Genomic DNA, 22048 nt, shown 5'->3' with positions numbered 1-22048 from the left:
CTGTAACATAACAAATTGTGGAAAAAGTGAAGCGCTGTGAATACTTTCCGGATGCACTGTAGCACTTCTCCAGTGATCCACCCCTTATCCTCTGCTTTCACTCTCGGAGAGGCCAGGCAGGAAGTAATAAACCCTACAATCCATACATAAGCACTACCTAACTCAGCTGAGAGAGCAATGCATGACACCAAAGGGAGGATGAATCAAACTATATGTCTACCAGGGGTTGTTTTCATCTGTCTTTATGCACCTGCTGAGGATTTAACCCATTCATTATGGCAGCCGTGGAGTGAAAATTGCAATTACATTTTATAACAGTAACCTCTTCATTTTTTCCCTACAGAACAATCTAAGGATTCGTCTACTCGATTTAGGAAGGAACCGGTCTCATGTGATGGAGGAACCCTCACAGACAGTGATATTTATACACCTACAGATCATACACAGTATACATCTACTCATGTTATGGAGGAACCAGTCTCGTGTGATGGAGGAAATCTCACAGACAGTGATATTTATACACCTACAGACCATACACAGTATACATCTACTCGATTTAGGAAGGAACCGGTCTCTTGTGATGGAGGAACCCTCACAGACAGTGATATTTATACACCTACAGACCATACACAGTATACATCTACTCATATTAAGGAGGAATCGGTCTCATGTGATGGAGAAAACATCACAGACACCAACATTTATACACCTACAGATGATACACAATATATAACTTTTCAAATTAAGGAGGAACCAGTCTCATGTGATGGGGAAAACCTCACTGACAGTGACATTTATACACTCACAGATTATACACACTATAAATCTACTTATATTAAGGAGGAATCCGATTCATGTGATGAAGGAAACCTCACAGACACTGACATGTATACACCTACAGATCATACACAGTATACATCTCATATTATGGAGGAACCAAGATCTTCCATTGGTGAAATATATGTAAATGAGCAGTGCAGCAATATTAGACACCAGAAGGAAAAACAGACTCATCTCATTGAAGACCAATCTTGCTCCTGCTCTGAATGTGCAAAATGTTATAAAATGAAAGACAACTTAGTTCTGCATCAGATAATCGATACAGAAGAGAGACCGTATCCTTGCTCTGAGTGTGGGAAATGTTTTAGAAGTAATGCATATCTAATAGTCCATCAGAGAATTCACACAGGAGAGAAGCCATATCCTTGCTGTGTGTGTGGGAAAAGATTTATCAGTACATCAGATCTTATAAAGCATCAGAAAATCCACACAGGAGAGAAGCCTTATTCATGCTCTGTTTGTGGGAAATGTTTTATCAGTACTTCATGTCTGATAAAGCATCAAAGAACCCACACAGGGGAGAAACCATACTCTTGCTCTGATTGTGGAAAATGTTTTACTACTAGATCAGGTCTGGTAATGCATCAGAGTCTTCATACAGGAGAGAGACCGTATTGTTGCTCTGTATGTGGGAAATGTTTTAGGCGTAAATCATATTTTGCTTACCATCAGAAAATCCACTCAGGGGAGAAACCATTTTCTTGCTCTGAATGTGAGAAATGCTTTGCCACTAAACCAGCCTTGCAGAAGCATCAGAGATGTCACACAGGAGAGAAACCATATTTTTGCTCTGAGTGTGGGAAATATTTTACTAGGAAACCAAATCTGAGAAGACATCAGATAAGTCACACAGGAGAGAAGCCGTATTGTTGCTCTGAATGTGGGAAGTTTTTTAGAAGTAAATCATACTTTGCTGAACATCAGAGAATTCACACAGGAGAGAAACCATATTCCTGCTGTGTATGTGGGAAACGATTTATCAGTACATCAGATCTTATAAAACATCAGAAGATCCATACAGGAGAGAAATCAAATTCTTCTGAAAGTGGGAAAGGTTTTACCAGTAAATCAGGTCTGAAAAAGCATCAGAGACCTCACACAGGAGAGAAACCTTATCCTTGCTCTGAGTGCGGGAAATGTTTTAGACGTAAATCATATCTTGTTGTACATCAGAGAATCCACACAGGAGAGAAACCGTTTTCCTGCTCTGAGTGTGGAAAAAGATTTATCAGTACATCAGATCTTATAAAGCATCAAAAAATCCATGCAGGAGTGAAGCCGTATTCCTGCCCTGAGTGTGGAAAATGTTATACCTGTAACTCAAGTCTGAATAAGCATCGAAGGCTCCATACAGGAGAGAAACCATATTCTTGCTCTGAGTGTGGAAAATGTTTATTCAGTAAATGGGGTCTGAAAAAGCATCAGAAACTTCACACTGGAGAGATCCCTTATTTTTGCTCTGAATGTGGGAAATGCTTTGCTAGAAAATCAGCCTTTATAAACCATCAGAAGTGTCACACAGGATAGAAAGCATATTCCTCTTCTGAATGAGGGAATGTTACACATCTATATAGACATGACTTGTTCGGAAAGCAGCCTAATCCATTCGAAAACTCAGAAAACAGAAATCATCAGAGCTCGTTATACATCAGAGTTATTACCTGTAAAAAACCATAATCTTGTCTGGTGCGATGTTTCTTTATAACATTTTTGTTAAAGGCTTGCATAACAATATAAATAATACTGAAAAAGACCATAATGTTTTTTTTTTGTTCTATAAAAAAAGAAATAATATAAACAAAAAGAGAAAAATAGGAAAATCATCATTACAAAAGAAGATAAATAAAACTTAAGCCATAAAACCCAGAGACTTTAGTTTGATGAATTATCTAAATAAATTAATCTGGCAAATAGAGTTCAAGCCGACATTAAAATTAGAAAACCTATAAAAGTTAGAAATTTATCTTTGACATCTATTGGGCCATAAATTCATCTCCCTTTTATCTCAATCTGCTTTAAAGGGGTAATAATTCTAAATAAAAAAATAAATAAAAAATGTTAGAGAGCTTTAAAATTTCTGAAGTGATAATTACATATTTTTGTTAAGATTAGATGAGTACCATTTAACCAGTTGAACCATATTTTGAAGAAGCCTAAATATATTGGATTGGAAAACTTTTATGATTCTCTTTTAAAGATTGTTTTTAGGGCGCTTGTTTTCAGTTTTTTTTATTTACTTTACATTAAATGCATAATATGCTCTATGTAGAATTGTATATTTTCTCCAACTTTCCTTATATATAATGTGTGTGTTAAATCAGAATTCAACAGTTTTTAAAAGCTCAAATTCATTGTCCAAGTTTTCTTTGATTTATATAAACTTGAATTATGAATGGACAATTATTTATATTTGTTGTTCTTAATTTCCTTATATATATATATATATTTTGTTGTGTACAGTATGTAGACTATATTTTATTATGTGCCCAAATGTAATTTTGGTGTTCAGAAGGTTCCCCATATTTCTCACATTCCCAAGGGGGGGTTTGCCTTTATTTATAGGTCACCATAAAAGACAGAGTGCATATTAAGTGCATAACATAATATAAACAAGCTAGATAACAAACAATTGTGAGGGATAAATGACCACTTCATTGAAGAGGGTCCAATATGTAATGGTGCATACACACGGTCAGATTTTTCTTCAGATCTGAACGATAACGATTTTCAAAAACGATTAATCGTTAATATCTGAAAGAAAATCTGACGTGTGTAACGATGAACGATGCGTGTTCCCATTTGTCAGATAACGATATCTGACATCTGATGTGTTTGCAGTCAGTTTTGGATGATTTCCATTCATTTTAGTGCAGTCCAAAATCGTTCAATCGTTTGCAAATCGTTTAGTCGTTCATCTGACATATCTAACCGTGTGTATGCACCTTAAATGTTTATGGGGGCAGACAAGGTTGACACAGCAAACTCTGTATGCTAGCACAGAAAGGGGAAGCCTAGGAGATCATATGATAGGCTTTAGTAAAGAAATAGTTTTGGAGAACACATTTGAAGCTTTGAAGAAGCGGAGAGTCTTATTTGGAGAGGGTGTGAGGTGGGGAGTAGCATGAACCAAATTCTAGAGGTGGGAGTGGGAAGAGGTTATCAGGTGGGAGGAGAGGCAGCAGCCACAGTGAAGTGAGAGAGTGTGATGGGAGATGAGGTTAGAGGTGTATGGGGGAAGGACTTTATGGAATGAGGAGTGAATTGAACTCTAGGAGAAACGGTGCCAGTGTGGAGGCCTGGCAGAGTTGGGATGTATATACAATTGATGACCGATATAGTAAAAATTATGTTAGTGTTTTAAAAACATTTTTATATATATGTTTTTTTTATTATAAAATCATGTTGAATAATTATTAAATAGATGTTCTTAACCTAATTCATTGCTAAAAAACACAATTTTGTTAGTTTTTTGGAACAAAAAATTTTGCCAGTTAAGGGGTTACAAATTATTATTATTATCCTTTATTTATATGGCGCCACAAGTGTTCCGCAGCGCCTTACAAAGTAAACAAGGGTTCCCTAAACCTAGTGCAGACATTCTGGTGGGAGTGTATGGGGGGTGTCTTTGCCAATATGCTTCAGCCAATTATGGGCTTCCTCATGCTATTGTGATCTCTTCAGTGGCTTTTAAATAGCTCTACTTTATTGTGTGATTTATAACAGCATATGATAAATATTCTGTACTTAGTTATAGATCAATCTTTATTCCTCGTAGGAGAGGTTCCCTTGTTGGGTCACACAAAATTTTTTACTTTTTTGTTACCGGAGGAGGATTGAAATTTGGTTTTGGCTTTGTTGCTTTCTGGTTTTGCATTCTTGGCATTTCTTACACTAAAAAAAATGCTTTTCTTTTGTATTTTAACCATGTAGAGGTGGGTTTATCTGTTTTTGGTATTATATAGCGCTAGGTACTAGTTATTAGCTTTATAGGAAACAATTTCTGATTTCTCCTGTAAGATACTGTTTAATTTTCATCCTTTAGGACAGTGGTTCTCTTACCTGGTCCTCAGGACCCCAAACTGGTCATACTTTTCAGATCGCCTACCAGGTGCACAACTGTATTAACAACTGTCACATTTTAAAGATCCACACATAACATGGAAAACATGAACTTTTTGAGGTTCTGAGGACAGAGTTTGAGAACCACTGCTTTAGGAGGATTGACCAGTATCTTTTTATGATTTGTTTTTGTAGATGTTCTGTATGGCTGCTGAATTGGTAAATGTTGTGTTTTTACTTGTCAACTGTGTTGTGTCTTCTGTGCTTCCTGTCCATATGAAAATTACATCATCAATAAATCTTCCCCAGGTTAAAGTCTTTTCTAAAAAAAAGGTTTGCTGTTCTAAATAAAAATATATTCCCATTGGGCCATGCACAAATTTGTGTATTTGTCTCACATGTTCACTCCAAGGGAATTTATTCCAGAAAATATGGGTTTTCCCAGGGTGGTGGGTTCTTCTGGTTTTTATGTATCTTAGACAATCAATAAAAGACTAATTACTGGTTTATCAATTTTTTGGATGAATTCATACTCTGTTTTTGTGTTCAAAATACCCTTTTAGGTAGTAGTGCCTTAGGTCTTTGGACAGTTCTTCATAGGTGGTTTCATCCCTAAGGAAATGCATAGCCTGTGGTAGACCTTCTCCACAATGACCACCCCACTCCCCTTGTCTGCAGGTTTAATAAACCTTTCACAGCTCTTCTTTCCTCTTTTCTCAGGCTCTTTTATTTTTTTTTAGATATTTTATTGGATTTTTATTAACTAACTGGGGTATATAAATATAAAATGAAGGGAAAATCACATCACAACGATTTGCAAAAGAATAAAGAAAAACAAAAACAGTATGATAGTACCGCTGGAGCAGTAGTAAGGGGATCAAGTGAAGATTATGTCCCCCTGTATACTTCATTTGTATTAACAAGATTTGTAGTTGTCCATAAACTGAGCAGAGTAGAGAGGGTTAGGAGAAGTGAGGAACGTTAGTGAGGGAATACTTAGGGGGCAGAGCCTGGGATCACATGGAACTTAAAGAGAGTTTGGGGCAGATGTATTAAGTTCTGGAAAGTGACAAAGTGGAGAGTGATAAACGACCAACCAATCAGCTCCTAACTGTCATTTTTCAAACAAAGCCTATGACAAAGGGGAAAGGGGGGGCCTAGGATTAGATATGATAGGCTTTAGTAAAGAAATTGTTTTGGAGAGCCCATTTGAAGCTTTGCAGAGGCAGAGAGTCTTATTTAGAGAGGGTATCAGTCATCCTCCTCATACTGACACATGTCAGGTGCATAAATATTGGGACATTGACAGAATTTTCATATTTTGGCCTCTATTCACCACCACAATGGCTTTGAAATGGAACAAACAAGATGTGCTTTACCTGCAGACTTTCACATTTAATTTGAGGGTAATTACATCCAAATCAGGTGAACGGTGTAGGAATTACAACAGTTTCTATATGTGCCTCCCACTTTTTAAGGGGCCAAAAGTAATGGGACTATCAACTCAAAAGCTATTTCATGGACATGTGTGGGCTATTCCCTAATTATTTAATTATCAATTAAGCAGGTAAAAGGTCTGGAGTTGATTCTAGGTGTGACATTTACATTTGGAATCAGTTGCTGTCGACTCTCAATATGAGATCCAAAGAACTGTCACTATCAGTGAAGCAAGCCATCATTAGGCTGAAAAATCAAAACAAACCCATCAGAGAGATAGCAAAAACATTAGGTGTGGCCAAATCATCTGTTTGGAACATTCTCCCAACTCATTTCTATCCTGGTTCTGCCACAAGCCATCCACCCTATAACTTCAGGGCTACCATGGCTATGTCTGCACTCATCTACGCTGGAATAGTCCTCTTTGAGGCATTATCAGGCATTATTAGAATACATCCAGGAGAACTTAGCAAATGGATTTATTCAGGAGTACAAATCACTCACCATTGCAGGGTTCTTCTTCCTTGCCAAGAAGGATAGAGCAATGTGTCCTGGCATCCACTGCAGGGATCTCAATGCCATAATGTGTACCCCATCCAACTGACTTCAAACTATTTGACTGCCTGAAAGGGGCCACAGCTGAACCTGAAGGGGGCCAACAGCCTTATCCAGATTTGTCAGGAAGATGAGTGGAAGACCGCTTTTTTAAAAAACAGATTTTATTGATTTTCTTAGAAATATACAGACAATAAAGTTGTATCAAATAGCATAATGCAATAAGCATCTGAGGTGAAAAAAAATAAGTAAAAAAAAAAATTATACATCAAAAGGTTAAAGTAAGACCGACAATTGCAAACCATGTAAATTAGGTACATCTCAATTAGTAGGCCCAAAGACAAGTTGAGGGATACCGTAGCATTATGAAGACTGGTCAAGCAAACAATTATAATAGTATCAAGAAAATTCTAAAAAAAAGCATTTACACAACATAGGCAACTTTGGTCTAGTAACACAATCGTATAAACCATAAGTAGAATCCAGGAATATCATCTGAATAGAAGCATTACATAATTTTCTTAGAACCATTCTGACTGTTCAAAATGTTTAGAATACCTCAGATGCTTAGAATACCAGCGACGGAATCCCGACACCTGTCAGAATCCTGGAGCTGGCATCCCGAAACGCGGGGTAAGTAGGAGGGTTAGGGTTAAGCATTAGGGGCAGGGTTAGGTTTAGGTACCGGGGAGGGTTAGGGGTAGAGAGAGGGGGGGTTAGGATACCGACCGACAGGTGGTCAAAATCCCGATGCCGGCATCCCATACCCATCTCTGTAAACGTGCTGTCTAGGAACACAAAAATCTTAGTTCTTAAAACTCTTCAAATAGTTCTATGAAGGAACGTCATATACTTCCTGGGTCAAATACTTTTGAGACTGAAGAGAGGCCTTTATCTTTCCAGACGTAAAAATTAGGTTTAGTTATTGAAGGAGGAAATGATGGGTTTCTCCATAAGGATACATAAGGTGAGGAGTTATAATATCTGTAGCAAAGTTTGTAGAACTGGGGATATCCTCTGGTTTTGAGTGTAGAAGAGCACATGGTGAAAACGGAGCAAACACAGCCAAAGCTAAAAGTTTGTAAGTGTACGAGTTTTTCCTAACAGCCAATCACTTACAAAGCGAAAGAATAAGAAGTATATCTGGAGATCCCCTCCCTCCATCTTGAGGCATGGTGTGAGTTTCTTCTGCATATAGCAATTCTAGGTGTTTTTATTCTGCTACAAAAATCGGGAGATGGCGGATTCTAATTTTGTCATATCGGTTTTAATTAAAGAGATAGGTAACATTTGCATAAAGTGAAACAATTCGGAAATATAATACTCCTTATAACCACCATGTGACCTAAAAGAGAAAGAGGAAGGTATCGCCGATTATCCAGAATGGTATAACCTTTGTGAAGTATTGGGAGATAATTCGGCTTATAAAGCTGAGAAAGATCATCAGTGACATAAACTCCCAAATATCGAAGTTGGATTGGGGCCTATCGTAATGAGGGTAATTTGGGGTGATTTTGTAAAAAAGGCAGAGAACCACCAATAGGTAAGAGCTCGGATTTGGCAACATTAATCTTACAGCCTGAAATGGCTCTAAAGGTTAGGGTTAGGGCACTGAGAGGGATGTGTGTGCCACATAACTGCTCAGACCTCAGTTTCATAGACTGTATGTGTGTATTCCAATGAGCATACAATTCTGTGAATTAGCAGCTCCGCCATTTTGTGGGTGACAGCAATCTCACTCTGTGAGAGTGCTGAATCTGCAGTTAACCACATGGTGTTATGGCATACCATGTCTGTATTGCGCAAGGAACACATCCATTAAGGCGTCAGCCTTAATGATCAGAATTTCATTGCTTTTTGAAGTTTGAGTGGCAGAAATTAAGTAGGTTTTGTGAAAATTCAGGTCATGTCTAAGAAGCCGTAATGGGACATGTGACACCGTAAGGTTTTTTGTCTATGGAATTTCATAGCTTTTTTTTTTTATCATTTATTAACCATCAGGGACGGGAGCAGCAAACTGGGCCACCCTCAAGGGAGAAGGGCAACAAAATGGTACACTAGCACTGGTGGTGGAGGGTACTGCACACAGGAGGTGTTTTTGGGGTGCAGAGGGAGAGACGCCTGCGGGGGCAGGTGGGCAGGGTAGTGGCAGCGGAGGTGTGAGGCAGAGCACTGGGGCATCAGCGGGCGACAGGAGCTCACTGGCGCTGTGCATGAACCTGAGAAAATCAAATCAATGAAAAGTTTTTATTTGGTTGCATCTTCACTTGGGGGGTGTCGGCCTTTAAGCTCTTTTTCGGGGCCGCCGCCGCACCAAGACTACCGGCGTCTTCGCTTGGATGGCTTCACCTGGTGGGTGCCATCCCGCCAGGGCTTTGGCGTCTTTGTCTGGGGGATGGCAGCCTTTAAGCAAGGGTTCTTCAATGCGTGACCCGCCGACCGGGGGGAGCTGTTCCCTGCGGCCAGCCAACAGGCTCCATTTGCCGGGTGCCCGCTGAGATTTTGCTATCAGTGGACACCCGGCTGCTTACCTGCCCCGCCAGCTAGAGGCTGGCGCTCACTCCTGAGCTCCGGCTCCTGCAGTGTGTGCAGTGCACTATGGGAGAGGTGTCATGACGTCTCCCACAGTTCAGACAGAAGAGCAGCCGGGCGGACCGGAGGCAGCAGAGGCGGGAGCGGGGTTTAAGGCAAATAGTATATTTTTATTGTAAGTGGATTCACTACAGCTAGGGGGCATTACTATTAGGGGCACTACTACTAGGGGGCATTACTATTAAGGGCACTATTACTAGGGGTATTACCATTAGGGGACACTTACTAGGGATATTACTATTGGGGGCACTACAACTAGGGGCATTACTACTATGGGGTATTTCTATTAGGGGCACTACTACTAGGGGGCATTACTATTAGGGCCACTATTACTAGGGGGCATTACTATTAGGGGCACTACTACTAGGGGGCATTACTATTAGGGGCACTACCACTAGGGGGCATTACTATTAGGGGCACTACTACTAGGGGGCATTACTATTAAGGGCACTATTACTAGGGGTATTACTATTAGGGGACACTTACTAGGGATATTACTATTGGGGGCACTACAACTAGGGGCATTACTACTAGGGGGTATTTCTATTAGGGGCACTACTACTAGGGGGCATTACTATTAGGGCCACTATTACTAGGGGGCATTACTATTAGGGGCACTACTACTAGGGGGCATTACTATTAGGGGCACTACCACTAGGGGGCATTACTATTAGGGGCACTACTACTAGGGGGCATTACTATTAAGGGCACTATTACTAGGGGTATTACTATTAGGGGACACTTACTAGGGATATTACTATTGGGGGCACTATTACTAGGTATTACCATTAGGGGACACTTACTAGGGATATTACTATTGGGGTCACTACAACTAGGGGCATTACTACTAGGGGGTATTTCTATTAGGGGCACTACTACTAGGGGGTATTTCTATTAGGGGCACTACTACTAGGGGGCATTACTATTAGGGCCACTATTACTAGGGGGCATTACTATTAGGGGCACTACTACTAGGGGGCTTTACTATTAGGGCCACTATTACTAGGGGGCATTACTATTGGGCACTACTACTAGGGGGCATTACTATTAGGGCCACTACTACTAGGGGGCATTACTATTAGGGCCACTATTACTAGGGGGCATTACTATTAGGGGCACTACTACTAGGGGGCATTACTATTAGGGGCACTATTACTAGGGGTATAACCATTAGGGTACACTCTTACTAGGGATATTACTATTAGGGGCACTACAACTAGGGGCATTACTAGGGAGTATTTCTATTAGGGGCACTACTATTAGGGGGCATTACTATTAGGGCCAGTATTACTAGAGGTATTACTATTAGGGGCACTACTACTAGGGGGCATTACTATTAGGGGCACTAATACTAAGGGGCATTACTATTTGGGCCACTACTACTAGGGGACATTTCTATTAAGGGCACTAGTACTGGGGGCATTAATACTGGGGGACCACTAATGGGGGCATTGCATAAGGGGCACCACTGCTGGGGGAACTACATAAGGGGCACTACCACTACTGGGGACACTGCACAAGGGGCATTACCACTGTGAGCTCTACAAAAGGGGCAGCACTACTGGGGGCACTGAATAAGGGGTACTACCACTACTGGGGGCACTACATAAGAGGCATTACCACTGTGGGCACTGCACTACCACTACTGGGGGCACAGCATATGGGGCACTACCACTACTGGGAGCATTGCATAAGGGGCACTACTACTGTGGGCATTGTGTATAAGGGGCACAATGTGGGCATTGTGTAAAAGGGGTACTGCTGTGTGTCATACATGAATAAGTGACACAACTATGGTGTAATGTGAATTGGGTGAATCAAGATTATGCTACTGTGTGGCGTATAGCTTAGTGGCCCTCGGTCTTCATTGAATTTTTTTATGTGGCCCACATTAAAAGGTTGTGTAAAAGGTTGCAGACCCCTGCTTTAGGCTCTTTTGTATGGCCTCCTCCCCAGGGTTTCAGAATCTTCGCCTGGCGGGCGCCAAGCCGCCAGGGTTTCGGAGTCTTTGTCTGGGGGACGGGTGCCTTTAAGCTCTTTTCTGTGGCCACCACACGGCTTCAGAGTCTTCGTCTGGCGGGCACCAACCCGCCAGGGCTGCCGGTATCTTTACCTAGGAGGTGGCAGCCAGTTAGCTCTTTTGTGCAGCTGACGCCTACTAGGACTTCCGCCGTCTTCTTTGTTCAGGAGCTCTTCACTGCTCCTTCCTGGCCGTCGGACTGCCATGCCACCTCCTTGCGCTGGCTTACATAAACCAGCCTAGAGGGCGGGGTAATGAAATTAACAAGCCGTGATTGGCTCGCGGTGGCCATATTTGAAATTCAAAAATGCAGCTGAGGCAACATTTTTTAAATTGGATCCGAACTCTTCAGAATGGATCCAGGCCCAATGCCTGCACCACCACCGGTTCCCCCAGCCACCGCTGAGTCTCACTGACATTCGCACCACCGCTGATGCCCGCACCGAGCAAAGTCCCTTTCTGGCTAATTCCCACACCATCGCTTGGTCCCTGCAGCCGATAGAGCCTGCTATCATTGCTGGGTCCCATTGCTGCTAACGCCTGCATAGGACAGCCATCTTGGTGAACCCATGTATCTTTCCCATGAACCCAGGTGAAGCCACAGTAGTACACTGGAGGCATCTACTGAGGCTACACTTCCTATCTATATAAAGGGGCACTTGTGAGGTAATAGTTTAAAAACTGTAACTTTCTCAATTATTTGAACCCCAAAAGCACCTACCTTGGAACAATAGCTACTTAATAAAACACACCCCAAGTGTAAATTCGCCCCCTACCCTGAGTTATGCCTTCCCAAATATCCCCCATAGAGAACAGCAGAAAAGTGGTCCTAACTGAGAATGTCAGGAAAACGGACAGTTGGAGCTTTAGATTCCTCCCAAATCCTCATTTTATATGTTTTTGCCCTGAAATTTGGCATGCAGCACCCAGTGACAGTTCTACCCACACATGCCAAACTTTAGCTTGCTACCTTCAATCGCTATTGAGGTGTAGCCCCTTAAACACCATCCCCCCCTCAGAAATCCTCTATGGGAAAATATATATATTTTTTTATTCAGCATTAATACAACACAGGGATGGGGAACGTCCGTCCCGCGGGCCGTATACAGCCCACAAGGCGCTATCGTCTGGCCCGGCCGGCTGTGGCTCTGTTGCCCTCAGCGACACCAGTGAGTAGGGCTCTCTCCCTATCAGTGCGGGCAGGCAGCGCAGCAGGGGGGGGTGTCAGGGCTGTCAGTGGGCTGGTTAGTGCAGGGGCGTGTAGCACTATCAGTGCGGGCAGACAGGCTGGTTAGGACTGCGAGGACCGCAGGGCTGCCTGATCAATCTGCCTGTCACACATCCATAGGGACTGCACCCCCAGACTCTGCCTGACAACATAGACAGCCTCCCCCTCCTCTCTTGGCCTCTGGAACCCACAGAGAAGTACTGTAAGTGTGATGGTGGCCCATACTGGGTAATATCACACGCCTCACCACAGAGAAGTACTGTAAGTGTGATGGTGGCCCATACCGGGTAACATCACACGCCTCACCACAGAGAAATACTGTAAGTTTGATGGTGGCCCATACTGGGTAACATCACACGCCTCACCACAGAGAAGTACTGTAAGTGCGATGGTGGCTCATACCGGGTAACATCACACGCCTCACCACAGAGAAGTACTGTAAGTGTGATGGTGGCCCATACCGGGTAACATCACACGCCTCACCACAGAGAAGTACTGTAAGTGTGATGGTGGCCCATACCGGGTAACATCACACGCCTCACCACAGAGAAGTACTGTATGTGTGATGGTGGCCCATACCAGCTAACATCACACGCCTCACCACAGAGAAGTACTGTAAGTGTGATGGTGGCCCATACTGGGTAACATCACACGCCTCACCACAGAGAAGTACTGTAAGTGTGATGGTGGCCCATACCGGGTAACATTACACGCCTCACCACAGAGAAGTACTGTAAGTGTGATGGTGGCCCATACCGGGTAACATCTCACGCCTCACCACAGAGAAGTACTGTAAGTGCGATGGTGGCCCATATCGGGTAACATCACACGCCTCACCACAGAGAAGTACTGTAAGTGCGATGGTGGCCCATACCGGGTAACATCACACGCCTCACCACAGAGAAGTACTGTAAGTGCGATGGTGGCCCATACCGGGTAACATCACACGCCTCACCACAGAGAAGTACTGTAAGTGCGATGGTGGCCCATACCGGGTAACATCACACGCCTCACCACAGAGAAGTACTGTAAGTGCGATGGTGGCCCATACCGGGTAACATCACACACCTCACCACAGAGAAGTACTGTAAGTGCGATGGTGGCCCATACCGGGTAACATCACACGCCTCACCACAGAGAAGTACTGTAAGTGTGATGGTGGCCCATACCGGGTAACATCACACGCCTCACCACAGAGAAGTACTGTAAGTGTGATGGTGGCCCATACCGGGTAACATCACACGCCTCACCACAGAGAAGTACTGTAAGTGTGATGGCGGCCCATACCGGGTAACATCACACGCCTCACCACAGAGAAGTACTGTAAGTGTGATGGCGGACCATACCAGCTAACATCACACGCCTCACCACAGAGAAGTACTGTAAGTGTGATGGTGGCCCATACCGGCTAACATCACACGCCTCACCACAGAGAAGTACTGTAAGTGTGATGGTGGCCCATACCGGGTAACATCACACGCCTCACCACAGAGAAGTACTGTAAGTGCGATGGTGGCCCATACCGGGTAACATCACACACCTCACCACAGAGAAGTACTGTAAGTGTGATGGTGGCCCATACCGGGTAACATCACACGCCTCGCCACAGAGAAGTACTGTAAGTGTGATGGTGGCCCATACCAGCAAACATCACACGCCTCACCACAGAAGTACTGTAAGTGTGATGGTGGCCCATACCGGGTAACATCACACGCCTCACCACAGAGAAGTACTGTAAGTGTGATGGCGGGCCATACCAGCTAACATCACACGCCTCACCAAAGAGAAGTACTGTAAGTGTGATGGTGGCCCATACCGGCTAACATCACACGCCTCACCACAGAGAAGTACTGTAAGTGTGATGGTGGCCCATATCGGGTAACATCACACGCCTCACCACAGAGAAGTACTGTAAGTGCGATGGTGGCCCATACCAGCTAACATCACACCTCACCACAGAGAAGTACTGTAAGTGTGATGGTGGCCCATACCGGGTAACATCACACGCCTCGCCACAGAGAAGTACTGTAAGTGTGATGGTGGCCCATACCAGCAAACATCACACGCCTCACCACAGTAGTACTGTAAGTGTGATGGTGGCCCATACCGGGTAACATCACATGCCTCACCACAGAGAAGTACTGTAAGTGTGATGGCGGCCCATACCGGGTAACATCACGCCTCACCACAGAGAAGTACTGTAAGTGTGATGGCGGGCCATACCAGCTAACATCACACGCCTCACCACAGAGAAGTACTGTAAGTGTGATGGTGGCCCATACCGGCTAACATCACACGCCTCACCACAGAGAAGTACTGTAAGTGTGATGGTGGCCCATATCGGGTAACATCACACGCCTCACCACAGAGAAGTACTGTAAGTGCGATGGTGGCCCATACCGGGTAACATCACACGCCTCACCACAGAGAAGTACTGTGTGATGGTGGCCCATACCGGGTAACATCACACGCCTCACCACAGAGAAGTACTGTAAGTGTGATGGTGGCCCATACCGGGTAACATCACATGCCTCACCACAGAGAAGTACTGTAAGTGTGATGGTGGCCCATACCGGGTAACATCACACGCCTCACTACAGAGAAGTACTGTAAGTGTGATGGTGGCCCATACCGGGTAACATCACACGCCTCACCACAGAGACGTACTGTAAGTGTGATGGTGGCCCATACCGGCTACCATCACACGCCTCACCACAGAGAAGTACTGTAAGTGTGATGGCGGCCCATACCGGCTACCATCACACGCCTCGCCACAAAGAAGTACTCTGTGATGGCGTGCCATTCCAGCTAACATCACACGCCTCACCACAGAGAAGTACTGTAAGTGTGATGGTGGCCCATACCGGTTAACATCACACGCCTCACCACAGAGAAGTACTGTAAGTGTGATGGTGGCCCATACCGGGTAACATCACACGCCTCACCACAGAGAAGTACTGTAAGTGTGATGGCGGGCCATACCGGCTAACATCAGACGCCTCACCACAGAGAAGTACTGTAAGTGTGATGGTGGCCCATACCAGCTAACATCACACGCCTCACCACAGAGAAGTACTGTAAGTGTGATGGCGAGCCATACCAGCTAACATCACACGCCTCACCACAGAGAAGTACTGTAAGTGTGATGGTGGCCCATACCGGGTAACATCACACGCCTCACCACAGAGAAGTACTGTAAGTGGGATGGTGGCCCATACCGGGTAACATCACACGCCTCACCACAGAGAAGTACTGTAAGTGCGATGGTGGCCCATACCGGGTAACATCACACGCCTCACCACAGAGAAGTACTGTAAGTGTGATGGTGGCCCATACCGGGTAACATCACACGCCTCACCACAGAGAAGTACTGTAAGTGTGATGGTGGCCTATACCGGGTAACATCACATGCCTCACCACAGAGAAGTACTGTAAGTGTGATGGTGGCCCATACCGGGTAACATCACACGCCTCACTACAGAGAAGTACTGTAAGTGTGATGGTGGCCCATACCGGGTAACATCACACGCCTCACCACAGAGACGTACTGTAAGTGTGATGGTGGCCCATACCGGCTACCATCACACGCCTCACCACAGAGAAGTACTGTAAGTGTGATGGCGGCCCATACCGGCTACCATCACACGCCTCGCCACAAAGAAGTACTGTGTGATGGCGTGCCATTCCAGCTAACATCACACGCCTCACCACAGAGAAGTACTGTAAGTGTGATGGTGGCCCATACCGGGTAACATCACACGCCTCACCACAGAGAAGTACTGTAAGTGTGATGGTGGCCCATACCGGGTAACATCACACGCCTCACCACAGAGAAGTACTGTAAGTGTGATGGTGGCCCATACCGGGTAACATCACACGCCTCACCACAGAGAAGTACTGTAAGTGTGATGGTGGCTCATACCGGGTAATATCACACGCCTCACCACAGAGAAGTACTGTAAGTGTGATGGTGGCCCATACCTGGTAACATCACACGCCTCACCACAGAGAAGTACTGTAAGTGTGATGGTGGCCCATACCGGGTAACATCACACGCCTCACCACAGAGAAGTACTGTAAGTGTGATGGTGGCTCATACCGGGTAATATCACACGCCTCACCACAGAGAAGTATTGTAAGTGTGATGGTGGCCCATACCGGGTAACATCACACGCCTCACCACAGAGACGCTGCTCCAGTCATCGCATTAACGGTGAGTTAATAAACATTTTACCCAAATATAGCAGCTAATTTTTAAGTTGATCATTTTGTATGGCCTCTGAGTGATTTTCTAAAAATCCAAATAGCCCATGGCAGAAAAAAGTTTCCCCACCCCTGGTATACGGGCATGACCGTGCCTTATATGTATCCAAAACCGGCATATGGCGGCATTCTTTTCAAGAAATTACAAGCCTGGTTCATTCTTTCTTGCATGGAATGCTGCTGTATGCTGGTATCAGGCAGGTAGCCCGATGTCTGTGTATGTGTGTCTACAGAATACATATATGTTAAACTATATTCATGCATACATACATATACTGTATGTGTGTGTGTGTGTGTGTGTATATATATATATGCGTGTGTGTATGTATATATATATGCATGTGTATGTATGTATATGTATGTGTGTGTGTATGTATATATATATATATATACAGACAAATAGGTTCGGCACTCCCCATAACCTAAACATATATATATGCGTATGTGTGTGTATGTATATATATATATATGCGTATGTGTGTATGTATGTATATATATATATATATGTATATATATATATATATATAGCATTCCTACTAGGCTGTTTTAGCAAGGCGCTGCACCCTGCCCTATTTCTAAAGGGCAAAAAGCACCCTGCACTCCGGCGCGGTGCCCTGCTGAAACAGCCTGCGGGTGCCGTCCCGCAGTGTCCCAAAGGTGGGTAAAACTGAGGTGTGGCAGTCGCTGCCAGTGAATGTACGCCGGGTACATCCATTCACACTGACAGCTGCACTTGGGAGCAGCCCGGCATGTCTGTAAGTGTGGGGCACGCCCCCGATAGGGATGCAAAGGGGACACGTCTTAAATACACCCCCCCTTTTCATTGGCCACACCCCTTTACAGATTTGCGTGCGCAGGTGTGCCCTTTCTCAGGGTGACAAAATATATATATAGGGTTGGGTATGATATCCCAGCTGCTGGTCAGTGAGAATACCGATAGCGGCATCCCAACAGTCAGAATCCCGACAACCATCGAAGTATATGGTGAGTATTTTTGTAACCCCTACCCTAACCCACCCTTCCCAGTGCCTAACCCTCCCCCCTAGTGCCTAAACCTAAATTCCCCCTCCCCACACTCTAAACCTAGCACCCCCTCCCCAGTGCCTAAACCTAACCTCCCCACTAGTGCCTAAACCTCCAGAATGTCCCAGGGGTTCAGTTCAATTTCTAGTGGATTGGAAAGGATATGGTCTAGAAGAACGTTGTTGGGTGAAGGCCTCAGATATTCATGCACCTCAACTCCTTCGAAAGTTTAATCAAAAGTTCCCTGGCAAACCATTTTTGGGGTGTTCGGTGCCCACCTCTAGAAGGGGGGGGGTAATGTCACAGCACAGCTGAACCCGGGTTTTTCTTACCGGGTCCAGTGACACTGGGGTCCGGGCTGGCAAAGGACAGCGGGCAGGAGATCCCCGGCGCCCACTGTCAGCTGCTATCTCTTCCAGCGGCTCTGTATACAGGCGGCTGTGGCTCCCATAGGGACGCACGCACCGCTCTGCTAAAGATTTAAAGGGGCAGGCGTGGGATTAGGGGGATGCTGATTTGGGCTGTTTTGAACCCTGTCCTATATAAAGAAATTCCTGGGAGCACTCCAGTGCCAGAGTATAGGCTCCATTACCTTACTCCAGCGTTCCTGTGCCAGAGTATAGGCTCCATTGCCTTACTCCAGCATTCCAGTGCCAGAGTATAGGCTCCATTGCCTTACTCCAGCGTTCCAGTGCCAGAGTATAGGCTCCATTACCTTACTCCAGTGTTCCTGTGCCAGAGTATAGGCTCCATTACCTTACTCCAGCGTTCCTGTGCCAGAGTATAGGCTCCATTACCTTACTCCAGCGATCCTGTGGCAGAGTATATGCTCCATTACCTTACTCCAGCGTTCCTGTGCCAGAGTATAGGCTCCATTACCTTACTCCACCATTCCTGTGCCAGAGTATAGGCTCCATTGCCTTACTCCAGCATTCCTGTGCCAGAGTATAGGCTCCTTTACCTTACTCCAGCGTTCCTGTGCCAAAGTATAGGCTCCATTACCTTACTCCAGCATTCCAGTGCCAGAGTATAGGCTCCATTTCCTTACTCCAGCGTTCCTGTGCCAGTGTATAGGCTCCACTACCTTACTCCAGTGATCCTGTGCCAGAGTATAGGCTCCATTACCTTACTCCAGCGTTCCTGTGCCAGAGTATAGGCTCCATTACCTTACTCCAGCGTTCCTGTGCCAGAGTATAGGCTCCATTACCTTACTCCAGCGTTCCTGCGCCAGAGTATAGGCTCCATTACCTTACTCCAGCGTTCCTGCGCCAGAGTATAGGCTCCATTACCTTACTCCAGCATTCCTGCGCCAGAGTATAGGCTCCATTACCTTACTCCAGCGTTCCTGTGCCAGAATATAGGCTCCATTACCTTACTCCAGCGTTCCTGTGCCAGAGTATAGGCTCCATTACCTTACTCCAGCGTTCCTGTGCATTTCCTGTTCGTGACTCGGATTCCGATTGACCCCTGGTACTGCATTTGATATCTGGTTCTGACCATGGCTTCCCTGTGACCCGCATACTTCTGCTCCCTGGTACCGTCTTACCTGTTGGTTCTGACCTGGCCTGTCTACTACACTACAAGTCTTCTCCACTTCATCCAGAGTCCACCAGCACCTGTATATGGGAACCTATACTGAGGGCCGCGACCTGTGTGTCGGATGCAGCCAAGTCCATACCTTCTTGCCAGGGTCCCTGGCGAATACCGCCGGCACATTAGACTCCGCGCCTCGGAAATAGGTCAAACCAATCCCTAAATACGGGTTGCATCTTATCTAGCCGAGACTTTGTGACACCCACAGACCATAATCCGGCCCTGCATACAGAAGCCATGACACCTCCTGCTGCACTACCATATATGTTAGCTGCGATAGCAAATGCGTCCTCTGCTAAATCACCCCCTCTATAAATTAAGGAGTAGCCATTCCAAGTCAACGTTGGTCCAACATCTCTACCACGATGCCAACATTTAGCATCGTGAGGAGACCGGAGGGGCAGCATTGGCAGCAGACAGGATTTCAGCTCCTATTAAAGTGTTATTGGGATGTGTGTACTGCTGTCCCCCAATGTTTACCCCCCTGACCACCAATGTAGGCACAGATTGTGTATTTATTTTACCCCTGACCACCAGTGTAGGCACAGAATGTGTATTTATTTTACCCCCCTGACCACCAATGTAGGCACAGATTGTGTATTTATTTTACCCCCCTGACCACCTATGTAGGCACAGAATGTGTATTTATTTTACCCCCTGACCACCAAAGTAGGCACAGATTGTGTATTTATTTTACCCCCTGACCACCAATGTAGGCACAGATTGTGTATTTATTTTACCCCCTGACCACCAATGTAGGCACAGATTGTGTATTTATTTTACCCCCCTGACCACCAATGTAGGCACAGATTGTGTATTTATTTTACCCCCCTGACCACCAATGTAGGCACAGATTGTGTATTTATTTTACCCCCCTGACCACCAATGTAGGCACAGATTGTGTAGTTATTTTACCCCCCTGACCACCAATGTAGGCACAGATTGTGTATTTATTTTACCCCCCTGACCACCAATGTAGGCACAGATTGTATATTTATTTTACCCCCCTGACCACCAATGTAGGCACAGATTGTATATTTATTTTACCCCCCTGACCACCAATGTAGGCACAGATTGTGTATTTATTTTACCCCCCTGACCACCAATGTAGGCACAGATTGTGTAGTTATTTTACCCCCCTGACCACCAATGTAGGCACAGATTGTGTATTTATTTTACCCCCCTGACCACCAATGTAGGCACAGATTGTGTATTTATTTTACCCCCCTGACCACCAATGTAGGCACAGATTGTATATTTATTTTACCCCCCTGACCACCAATGTAGGCACAGATTGTATATTTATTTTACCCCCCTGACCACCAAAGTAGGCACAGATTGTGTATTTATTTTACCTCCCCTGACCACCAAAGTAGGCACAGATTGCGTATTTATTTTACACCCTGACCACCTATGTAGGCAGATTGCGTATTTATTTTACCCCCCTGACCACCTATGTAGGCACAGATTGTGTATTTATTTTACCCCCCTGACCACCAAAGTAGGCACAGATTGTATATTTATTTTACCCCCTGACCACCTATGTAGGCAGATTGCGTATTTATTTTACCCCCCTGACCACCTATGTAGGCACAGAATGTGTATTTATTTTACCCCCTGACCACCAATGTAAGCACAGATTGTGTATTTATTTTACCCCCCTGACCACCAATGTAGGCACAGATTGTGTATTTATTTTACCCCCCTGACCACCTATGTAGGCACAGAATGTGTATTTATTTTACCCCCTGACCACCAATGTAGGCACAGATTGTGTATTTATTTTACCCCCCTGACCACCAATGTAAGCACAGATTGTGTATTTATTTTACCCCCCTGACCACCAATGTAAGCACAGATTGTGTATTTATTTTACCCCCTGACAACCAATGTAAGCACAGATTGTGTATTTATTTTACCCCCTGACAACCAATGTAAGCACAGATTGTGTATTTATTTTACCCCCCTGACCACCAATGTAAGCACAGATTGTGTATTTATTTTACCCCCCTGACCACCAATGTAAGCACAGATTGTGTATTTATTTTACCCCCCTGACCACCAATGTAGGCACAGATTGTGTATTTATTTTACCCCCCTGACCACCAATGTAGGCACAGATTGTATATTTATTTTACCCCCCTGACCACCAATGTAAGCACAGATTGTATATTTATTTTACCTCCCCTGACCACCAAAGTAGGCACAGATTGCGTATTTATTTTACCCCCTGACCACCTATGTAGGCAGATTGCGTATTCATTTTACCCCCCTGACCACCTATGTAGGCACAGATTGTGTATTTATTTTACCCCCCTGACCACCAAAGTAGGCACAGATTGTATATTTATTTTACCCCCTGACCACCTATGTAGGCAGACTGCGTATTTATTTTACCCCCCTGACCACCTATGTAGGCACAGAATGTGTATTTATTT

General features: G+C 44.7%; 1 protein-coding gene across 1 annotated transcript; it reads left to right on the top strand.

Annotated features, from left to right (window-relative positions):
• Window positions 1-293: 293 nt before the first annotated feature.
• On the top strand, window positions 294-5413 carry LOC148522689 (uncharacterized). Its single transcript, XM_088473890.1, has one exon. It carries the CDS (start codon window positions 466-468, stop codon window positions 2365-2367), a length of 1902 nt encoding a protein of 633 aa, XP_088330016.1. The 5' UTR covers window positions 294-465; the 3' UTR covers window positions 2368-5413.
• Window positions 5414-22048: the final 16635 nt, after the last annotated feature.

Source organism: Taudactylus pleione, unplaced genomic scaffold (assembly GCF_031769625.1).
Source record: "Taudactylus pleione unplaced genomic scaffold, aTauple2 ptg000144l, whole genome shotgun sequence".
In the NCBI taxonomy this organism is placed as follows: Eukaryota; Metazoa; Chordata; class Amphibia; order Anura; family Myobatrachidae; genus Taudactylus; species Taudactylus pleione.
Note: the sequence above shows the minus strand (reverse complement) of the source record. Positions and strands in the feature narration are given on the sequence as shown.